The sequence below is a fragment of the Ahaetulla prasina genome, chromosome 3 (genome assembly GCF_028640845.1).
Source record: "Ahaetulla prasina isolate Xishuangbanna chromosome 3, ASM2864084v1, whole genome shotgun sequence".
NCBI lineage: Eukaryota > Metazoa > Chordata > Lepidosauria > Squamata > Colubridae > Ahaetulla > Ahaetulla prasina.
The window spans coordinates 109,385,149-109,395,921 of record NC_080541.1 but is presented as its reverse complement, the minus strand read 5'-3'; the positions used below and the strand labels follow the sequence as shown (position 1 = coordinate 109,395,921).

The 10,773-nt window shown below is 34.7% G+C and overlaps 1 protein-coding gene across 5 annotated transcripts in view; it reads right to left on the bottom strand.

The window, feature by feature from the left end:
* Window positions 1-1,556: 1,556 nt before the first annotated feature.
* ANKHD1 (ankyrin repeat and KH domain containing 1) overlaps window positions 1,557-10,773 on the bottom strand; it is a 159,810-nt gene continuing 150,593 nt past the window's right edge. For 3 of the 5 annotated variants that reach the window (XM_058178201.1, XM_058178203.1, XM_058178205.1), the window contains 5 exons: window positions 8,564-8,737; window positions 7,140-7,391; window positions 5,474-5,649; window positions 4,440-4,604; window positions 1,557-2,081 (listed from right to left, as the gene is read on the bottom strand). In XM_058178201.1, coding sequence (XP_058034184.1) covers window positions 2,022-2,081; window positions 4,440-4,604; window positions 5,474-5,649; window positions 7,140-7,391; window positions 8,564-8,737 — 827 coding nt within the window. In that variant the 3' untranslated portion in view covers window positions 1,557-2,021. The remainder of the gene's footprint in view (window positions 2,082-4,439; window positions 4,605-5,473; window positions 5,650-7,139; window positions 7,392-8,563; window positions 8,738-10,773) is intronic. The other 2 variants (XM_058178204.1, XM_058178202.1) reach the window with 2 other exon arrangements.

Genomic DNA, 10,773 nt, shown 5'->3' with positions numbered 1-10,773 from the left:
TTCAGGCAACTCTTAATGTTAAAAGCGTAACAATAAGTTATAAAAGTGGTATTTTTTAATTTTGCATTTTAAAATGAATAATTTTCACATTCTCAAACATCAGGACCTCTTCAGTCTTGTATTCCACACTGTGGAACAGCTATCGTACTACTATTAGTTAGCTAAAGTATTAAAATTTAGATTGTTTTGACCATCTAGTCTTTTTACAGCTGTGACAGTGATTTAGTTCTGACATGAATGAATGAACCCAGCTTAATATAAGTACTATAAATCCCCATGTACTATAAATCTGAATTGGCAGAGCTATACTTTCTCTTTCCTCAAATACAAGTCATTCACTAGGGCAATCAAAGCACTTTTTATTTCAAAGCTGCTTTTATGGATTAAAAACCTACTGTTTCAGAATTAAAAACTAAGGAACAGATCTTCATTTATAATTTTGTCCCTTAGCACACAAATTTTTCTAATTTTTACTGCAGTACAACAGTCACCATGTGACTTCTGGCAGAAGCATCATTTTATAGTTTGATTATGAAATTTGCTATTTTGAAATTCAAGATCTCAGCAGCTCTAACTAGCATGGCCAATGGTGAACAATAAAAGATCCTAGAGTCAGACATGTTGGCCATTCTTATTCTGTAGCTATGAATGCACAGAAGACTGCCTGGACTATTGCTGAAGTCATGCTTTGCTACTTATTCCAATGGTAACATTTTTTTTTTTGCATATGCATGTGCATGCCCTGACAACCTGGGAAAACCTTCAAGGTGGCTACACGAAACTTTAGGAGGATATAACCACCTTAATAGTTCTGAGACCGGCATTGTCATGAATAAAAAAATTCTCACCAAAAAATTTGCAGTCATACCCCACAGTTTGAACTATGAATGGCAGTGATCCATAGAAGATACTGTTGCACAAAAAATAGTTTATGATGCCAGTTCAGATTAAAGTTTAGATTGTTTCCCTATGCAGGATCAGATGCTTTAGATGTGTTGAGTACAAAAATGTTTTTTTATCATATTCTCGAAATCTAACAGTGTGATTACTTTTGCCATGGCAGTCTTGCAGCTACATTGAATTCACTGTAAAGTGGATTGCATCATGTCTGTGTAAACATTGTGTAGTGGTCTACATGTAATAAAATGAACTGAGCTTTTTAAAAAGATGAATATGAGAAATATTTTAAAATAATTGTCATTTTACTTCATTTCAAAAGCACCTTAATCTGAAATATTTCAGTGTTCTGAGTACCTGTTTATTCATCTTTTCCTGATGAATATAACAATGCTTTCATTAGAATTATGTTATTAAACAAAGAGGGACTTCTGCATATATTTTACTCATAGTTCAATCTGATGACTTCAATTAGCAAGATCCAATAATTGTTAATATAATTAACAGTGATGAATTGAGGGAAAGCCTTTAAGAAATTTGTGAATATTATATTAATTTATCCAGGTTAAAAAAGTAAAATGTTTTAATTCTCAGATTCAAATGCAACACCACTGGGTATTAGCATTCAATCAATATATTATTAAGATTAGTACACAAAATCTTGTAATGTTCATCTTTTTATTGAATATTCAGGTAAATATTTCACATTAATACAGGCTACATAAAGTAGAGCCACTATACGACATGAAATTTACTCAACATTTTCCTTTTAAGTATGTAAACAATTATACATGTATTTACCACCCTAAAAGGTTGAAATCATGTAATCACCTAGTTCTCTGTTGCATACAAGTAGCATTCAGTAGTGTTTAGCCAAAAGCACTAGCTTTATCCGATTTGAGTTCAAAATGGCTAAACTAACTGGAGAACAGAATCAGCTGAATAGGTAACTCATTTTGTTCTTATAACAATGGGCTAACAAGTTTCCCTTGTAACAGCCCACAGTGGAAAAAATAGTTTAGTTAGGCACATTAAAAAAAATCCCAAGTTCTTCCAAGGTCAGAGACTTCTCCAAACAAAGTTTTAAAAAAAGTAAAAGGAAAGGAAATATAGGCCCTCCTAGATTAGTTGACATATTTGAGGTGCATGTTTCCAATGTGAGGTGCCCAAGTACCAGGCCAAATCTACAATGGGAAAAACAACATAAAACAAGAGTATTAATTTCATGGAATACTTGGAACAACACTGCAAAGAACTAAAGAAAATTACAATTAGAAGATCCCAAACCTAAGCACCTAGCTTAATTAAGCTTGATTCCAATTCAAAACTCCAAGGAAATGCTATGAATACAGTGTAGTTAATATTTAAGACATTTGAAAAAGTAGAACACAGCCTATTTCTTGGCAAGATAGAACAGTGTGGGATAGATACCACACCAACAGATAGATCTGCAGTTGGCTGATCAACTGCACTCAGCATGTGGTTCTCAAAGAAAAAAATATCTAAATGTAGGGAAGCATGCAGTTGGAATTCTCAAGGTTCTGTCAGGCCCAGTACACTTTTAACATTTTCATAAATGATCTAGATGAAGGAACAGAAGGGGAACTCATCAAATTGCATATGACATAAAGCTGGGGGAACTGTTAACACTCTGGAAGATCAACTCAAGATTCAGAAGGATCTTGAAAGACTTACATATTGGGCCTTATCCAACAAGATGCAACTCAGTGGCAAGGTAAGTAAGGTCACTTTTCACTTAGGCAGGAAAAACCAAGGTACAGGATAAGACAGCACCTGGCTTAACGGTAGAGCCTATGAGAGGGATGTCCTGTGTCCTGATGCAGCACTGCTTAAGTATGAGTGTGCTGCAGCTGTCAAAAAAGCTAATGCAGTTCTAGGCTGTGTCAACAGAGGGATAACATCAAGATCACGGAAGGTGATAGTACCACTCTATTTCACATTGGTGGGGCCATACTTGGAGTTTCGCATCCCGATCTGGTCAGCACAATATAAAAAAGGTACTGAGGCCCTAGAAAAAGTGCGGAGAAGAGCAAAAAAGATGATAAAGGGTCTGGAGGATAAATCCTATGAGAAATGGTTAAAGGAACTAGGTATTTTTAGCTTAATGAAGGCAAGGCTGAGGGAAGACATGATAACAGCCTTCCAATTGAACAGCTGCAACAGGAAAGAGGGTTGATTAATTCTCTACAGCACTTGAGAGTAGGACAAGAAGCAATGAGTGAAAGTTTGTCAAGGAAGAACCAATTTGGAAATTTGAAGGAATTTCCTGAAAATAAGAACTATTACGCAGAACAGCTTACCTTCCAAAGTTTTGAGTGCTCACTTGCTAGAGGCTTTCAAGAAAAAATTGGACAACCATTTGCCCGAGATGGTTTGAGAACTCCTACCTTGGGCAGGAGGTTGGATTAGAAGACTTCCAACCCTCTGTTACTATGGAAAGTGACTAGATTTTAGAAATCTAATCATCATAAAGTAATATTTCACTTTTAAGTAGTTCCTACCAGCTGTTACGCTTTAGTATGACTTCATTTTAAAAGTAATTTATCAGTTTATCATTTATAAATTATAAAATAATTTATAAATTATTTATCAGTAATTTATCCAGAAATCTAATTTGAATGATCACATTGGAATGATCTAAGCTATATGTGCACGCAGGCACATGCACGTCTTTGAGTCAGGTTTGATTCTTAGTGACTACCTAGACCAATCAGAACTGGTTTGGCAATGCCTGCTTCCTAAGTTTGACAGAGAGGGACTGCTGCAAGGGCATCAAGCTGGAATTGTCTATAACACGGATAGTCAACCTTTTTTATACCTACTGTCCACTTTTGTATCTCTGTTAGTAATAAAATTTTCTAACCGCCCACCAGTTCATGCTCACTCTCACAAATCTAACTGCTTACTGACCAGTGCGACTGCAAACAAAAGAGCCTGCACCGTGTATTGTCATCTGCGCATGCCTCTCGCACATCGTGGATTGGATTTGGGGGGGGGGGAGGAGGCACCAGCTACCAGTTCTGCTTGTCTGTTACAGCTGGGTGGTATGGAGGGAGATGTGCGAGCTATTCTGGGACGTGGCTCTTTTGTTTGCGGTCGCACTATAGCACCATTTGGTTTCACTTATGTAACGGGAACTAAACTTATGCGTGGGCGATACAAATAGTATATTTTCAGAAATTTAAATTGTCACGGAGAATTTTATGAAAACCTAATGAAAATGTTTTTAAATAATGCTATGAAATTTTTTTAAAAAGTCAATTAAATTAAAAAAAAGGAAAGTGCTTCAGTATCGGACAAAACCCCTACCGCCCACCATGAAAGCTGGAACGCCCACTAGTGGGCGGTAGGGACCAGGTTGACTACCACTGGTCTATAAAGTCTCTCAGTTTCTTATCTCATAGGCTCACATTTAATTTGTACTAATTTGCATGAGCTTGGAAAACAGAAATAATCTCTGCTCTCATGTTCAATTTTATTATTTCAGACAAAAGTTTGAACTTAAAAGATGATTACTGCACCTGCTGAGCATCAGTACATTCTGCTGAATTTTGAACAACCTTTATCATGGGATTCCATGCTGGATCTGGAGTATGGAGTCCATTGAAAAGAGGACCACCTGGTCCATCAGCAAGCTGAGGATGAGAGGGTATTATAGTGCCTCCATACATGGAAATTGGTAGGCCCTGGAACAGGAAAGGAGTAATAATTTACATCTAGCAGGACAGAACCTGGCCTACAATTGTTTATAAGTAGTAAGTAAAGATAAAAAGATAGAAGCTTATTCCAAAGCATTTTCTATTTGTTGCAATACAACAGAATGAGACAATGGAAGAAGTCTATAACATTCTAAAAGGTTAGGAAACATTCAAAAAGGCATAAGAGTATTCCCCAGATTTTCATACAATTTAAAGATACATTTTAAACCTGTTTCGGATGGAGATGCATTTTTCATATAGGGCCAATTTATTTTCATTTATGTGAAACTAATATAACTCAATAAAGTCCTGTTTATTTGTCTGATCCCCAAATTCCTTCCTTTAATCTAAGGTTCCAAAGCTTCCTTTGTAACTTATATTTTATTTCTAATAATAATTTAAACAGATTCTGGAGAATTGCAGCACTTTTGGGAACAGGACAGCAATGAATGGTCATTACTCATCAGTACATTCTTAGATACACACCTATTTTTCTGAGCATCCTTGCCCACTTTGGATTTGAATATTGTCTTTTCTTAGAATTAACTCATATATCACTGAAAACTGATTGCCCGTTTAAACTTGATTTAATAGCAACTATTCTGAGTGAAACAGAATAATACTGTTAAGTATAATTACTGGAGAAAAAGTTTAAAATTTATTTAGGTAATTGTGCAAGGATTTTGAAACTTTCAAATCAAGTGTCCGAGATAGAAAATTTCAATGAAAATACTCTCGCAAGAAGTATGGAAATGAAATGAAACTTATTAACTCTACTGTAGAAATTTTGTAGAAAATGCAGCATGTATGTGAGAAAATGTACATTAAAATACATTGAAAAATACACTAAAATGTACTTTAGAGAAATCCACAAAACTGTTTGGCATAGGCTGCTGGAAAATATTTGAGGGAGCCACTATTCCAGAATCATCTCTCTCCATTGGTTGATGTTGGGAAAAAGTGCCTGGATCAGAGAGTTGCTGATGCACTGCGTGATTTCCCATTACAGGCTGGGACCAACTGGATAGGCCTTCTAAAAAGACAAAAAAAGCACTTATTAAAAATTGGACAAAAGCCTGGAAAATCCTTTTATGTAATCTTATTATGAAAATAGAAATGTCACTTTTTCCAGTCTTTGCCCAGAGAATTTCATACTAGCAGCTAAAAACAGCTTGATTTTGCTAAAGCAACGCAGTAATCTTTTCTGCCAAGGAGCACATATGCTATTTAAGAGACATAGTAATTTGTCTCTTTCATGAAAATGTTTGCAATAGTCAAGAAAAAAAAAATCCAGCTACCAACAGATAGATCTTTCTTCATCTTACTTTATTGCACCTCAAAGAAACAATGTCTTCCTTCTTTTTCCATATCTAAAAATTCAAAATGTGGTTTTCCTTCCATCCCCCAAAGTATTTTTCCTTGTGTCATCTTCAGTTGTGTGCTAACTTAAATAAGCGTACAATTATATTTCTTCATCCACCTCAGCAACTCTTTTTCTGAGGAGCACTCCTCTATTCTCTTATGGGATATTTTTACCACCTTTTTATACTTGGGAAGAGATGGTGCAAGTGAATATGATCAAACCCTGAAAGATGATTAACATCTTTACTGTATCTTAGTTACAGAAAAAGCTAAAAATCCTCAGGATATTTTTGGTTCTCTATGTATAAATAGTCCTCAACTTACAACACTTCATTCTGTGACTGTTCAAAATTTACAACGGCACTGAAAAAAGTGACTTATGTCCATTTTTCACACTTGCAATAATTGTGGCATCCCCATAATCATGTGATCAAAATTCAGGTGCTTGGCAACTGACTCATATTTAAGATGCTTGCAGTGTCCCAGGATTATGTAATTGCCTTCGGCAACATTCTTTTTTAAATATTTTTTTTCAATTTTATACTTTTATTAGTTTATAGTATAAAATACAAAAATACAAAAACAAACAATAGGAAAAATAGGAGAGGGAAAAGGAAAGGAAGAGAATAGAAAAGAAGGGAAAAGTAAGAAAAAGCATTGACTTCTGACTCCCTCTGCTGCAGTAAAATAAGATAGTAAAATCAAAACTCAACTTTTTACTTTTACATAATAATATCTATATCAACAAACCTGTCTAATCGGTAAACCTAAAACCAAAGTTTAATTTTTTCCACCTCAAGCACAAAGTCCAGAAGCGGTTTCCAAGTAGAAACAAAGAAGTCAATTTAACCCTCTCAGCTAACTCCATTTATAGTCATTAGTCTATTGTGGGGATCAAAGTGTCCCTCCATTTTCGTGCCTTTGGCAACATTCTGTCAAGCAAAGTGAATGTGGAAGCCCAATTTACTTAACAACCTTGTTACTAGCAACAACTGAACAACTGAACAACTATGACAAGAAAGATCAGAAAATGGGACAAAACTCACTTAAAAAATATCTTACTTAGCAACAGAAATTTTGGGCTCAATTTTGATTGTAAGTTGAGGACTACTTGTATAGGTCTCCAAATTAGCTTTCTCGTCCTCTGAAATATGATCTCACCTGAAACATTGTTAACGCCAAATGACCAGATGCCACTGTGTCCTACAGGAGCTGTGAAGTTGCTTCCCAGGGGCGTAGGGGTTACAGAACCTCCTTGCCTAATTCTAGCAAGTCGTTCTGTTCCAATAGGTGGTGGCACCTTTCGATCTTGACTTGTGCTCCCTGATTTTGGCTGTCCCAGATTAGAAGGTGCAGATACAGCTGAAAGAGGAGAAGATGATCCCGAGGAAACTGATGGAATAGGTGATTCACCTGATGGAAAAATAGTTCTTTTGCTTTATTAAATATGAAGGCTTATCTAGAATATTTAATTTTCTCCTTATGGGAAAGATATGTATTTTATAACTGTTGCTAGTACTGAAGCATTTTGAAAGAAATGAGAAAAACCCTTTTAATTCTGATTTAGAAGACATAAGGATAAGCTGTTTAATGGATGGAACAGGTCTCCACAGTGCAATTTATTGTTAAACTAGCTTTTATTATGCAATAAAGTTGTAAGAATTATTTCAGGGGTTATGCTTTTATGTTTTGATTTAATTTCAATGCCAGTAGCAGATGGGGCTGTAGACTAAGCTAGCACAGATGCCCCTCCTCTTCACCAATTCTTTACGATTGTGCATGGTAATATCAGATTTTAACCCCTCCTTTTCTTGTAATTGGTCAGTGAATAATAACTGAGCAAAACAGGAGAATAAGGAAGAGGTGGTTGACAAGCCAAAGATTGCTTCAGATTCACGTTATTATATCTTTAATTATACATTCTTCAATGACAAGAATATCTGAAGTGTGTTGATACTTGAGATTCAGTTCATAGGTTCAATGTATAACTTTAAGATTAAGTTTCCTCCAGTAGTAACTTCCAAATTTGAAGGAAAAATCCATAGAATTGCCCATTGCTTTTAATTTTTAAAGCTTTAATTATCCTGCAAAAAAAGGATAATTTAAGTAAACATACCCTTTATTTTTTTCAAACACAATATTTGAATAAATGACTTACTTTATTCAAATATTGTCTTTGAAAGAATAAAGGATATATTTAAATTATCCTTTTTTGCAGGATAATTAAAGCTTTAAAAACTAAAAGTGATGTGCAATTCTATGGATTTTTCCTTCAAATGTATAATTTACTATTAGAATAACCAATATGAGAAAAGTAATGCACTACCCCTTATTTTACTGCAGAGAAGGGTTTAGTACTACAAATTGTGTATGACAGAAAATACTAAGGGGAAAACCTGAAACTATCCTTAATTTTAGCCCTTCAATCTCATGCACAGTTCAGATTTAAGGATAACAGTTTAATTCTATTTAGAAATCTCTCTTTTAGCTGCCAGTTTCCCTCATCAATCAAACAAAATCACACAACAAGCAAAAAGGCTATATGAACAGGCTATATAAGAACTCATAGGCTGAATTAGACAAACCATCAAAGCTCCTACATGAATTTGTAGCACTTGTCCAAGGATGGGGAGAAAAATGTTGCCTGTTAAAACTGGGAGTCCCAACAGGTCCTTGAAGATAAACCCGTGCTCCTTGAATGTTTGCAGAAAAACCTGCCATAGGTGTTGAAGAAGAATTTGAGGGATTGCTGGATGGATCTAAAGAAAGGAAATCTAAAATTAGTTCAAGTATATTTGAGAAAAGAAATCCAGAGATCAAGAATACATTATCTGTTGTATACCTTACATGAAGTTCAGGAAAAAAATATTCAGAGAACACAACACAAATCTTGGGACAATGAGATGGGTGGCATACAAATTTAATCTCTCTCACTGAAATTTAATTTAATTAATTAAAGAGCTTTTAGAAAGATATTTAAGAAGCATCCTGCTCTGAATTGTTTATTACCAAAATACTATATCCTTCATAGCTACATTTAAGATAGAAAAAGAAATATATGTATATAATACAAAACTATACATGGCAAGCTAAAATACAAAAAATAAACTGGCATTATCAAGTTTGCAGTCAAAATTTTAAAATAACCATTGATCTTGAGAAGACAGATATATGCAACTTGCAATTTTAATTTTTATTCACAGTTGGACAGCAATATTAGTCAGATCTAACTGTGAATACTTTGATGCATACTTTCACATTTGTCAGACAATATATTAATAAGTTAATAGAAATAATAATCTTACAGAGGGCATATGGAGAAAGATCTGCTCAAAATGGTATAGCAGACATTATTTCAGAAGCTGGGAGCTGCAACTCAACTTCCAATCTCACAAAGGACCACCAAAAGTAATCTAGTGAGCTCTGACATAATTGCAAGGAATGTGTCTATATTATTTGGCCTTTGGAAAAGGGGGATTATTTATTTATTTTTATTTATTAATCACATTTATATACCGCCCTATCTCCCGAGGGACTCAGGGCGGTTCACAGGCAAGTAAAAGACATATAAATACAGACTAAAACCACAGTTAAAAAACTTATTCTACAAAGCCGAATTAAAAAGAAATATAAATAATAAAAACCATTTAAAACCAATATAAATTTAAAAACTAATCCAGTCCTGCGCAGATGAATAAGTGTGTTTTAAGCTCGCGACGGAAGGTTCGGAGGTCCGGAAGTTGACCCCCAAAAGTGCACCTTCTTGTCCCTGAATGTGCTAAATATAATCAATATGTGACAATTTTGCTTTCATATTAAACCAAAAACAAATAATCTCTAAATGGCTAATTTTCAGCAGTTTGCTGTTTGTTTGTTTTTATTATCTGCAAATGAGCACAAGGTGAATGTTAGAAAGATTTTGAATTAATTCTGCAATTCTACTTTATATGAATTACATCAAGCTTAGTTGGGAAATGTGTACATAAGTCTTCTTTACTTGAGTCATATATGGATATATTCACTTCATTATGCATTTATAGAAGTACTCACTGTGATTCAAAAAGGAAGACTGTGTATGATACACATGCTATCTACACACATACAAGGAATTACATAATTAATAAGGCCTATTACATTTTAGGAACAATAATTATCTGTTTGCCTCTCACATGCTACTGGGAATGAAACACTGACAACTTTCTACAAAGAGGACCTCAGTTCTGAGACGTTGAAAGCATTAATTCCGGTTTCCTGTCCTTTCTCAAGGTTTAGTTTGTGCCACTAAAGTAACATGAGTTTACATAAGGCTTTGTGGCTGCACATACCAACATTGAGGAATGTTTTAAGAGTCTGGCATGATCCTGAGAGATAGCAATTATTTCAGTTCCAATACTGATATGGTGGGATAACAAATTGACCGCTGTAACAATGATTACATAGAGTGGCTGAAGAACCAGTTATTGAAATTTAACTTGTGATTATTTTTCATGATCTCTGGAGATCATACATCAGAGGATAGCAAGCTTCCATAATGGAATATATAATAAGATCAAGAGCAAATGTCTTTATTAAAGGAAACAGTAGTGCTTGTATAGACAGCTATAAAATAGTGATAAATGAAAAAAGGTGGAAAATTCCATACAGCTGCCTGGGAGATGTATTATGGTGATACACCTTTGGCAAAGGCAGCATGTATAATAGCTGCCTTTGAATGGCTCTTAAGCATAGACAGAAGGAACTAATGCATCAGAAGGTAACCTACTTATTTGTATCCATAACCAAAGGAAAATAATAG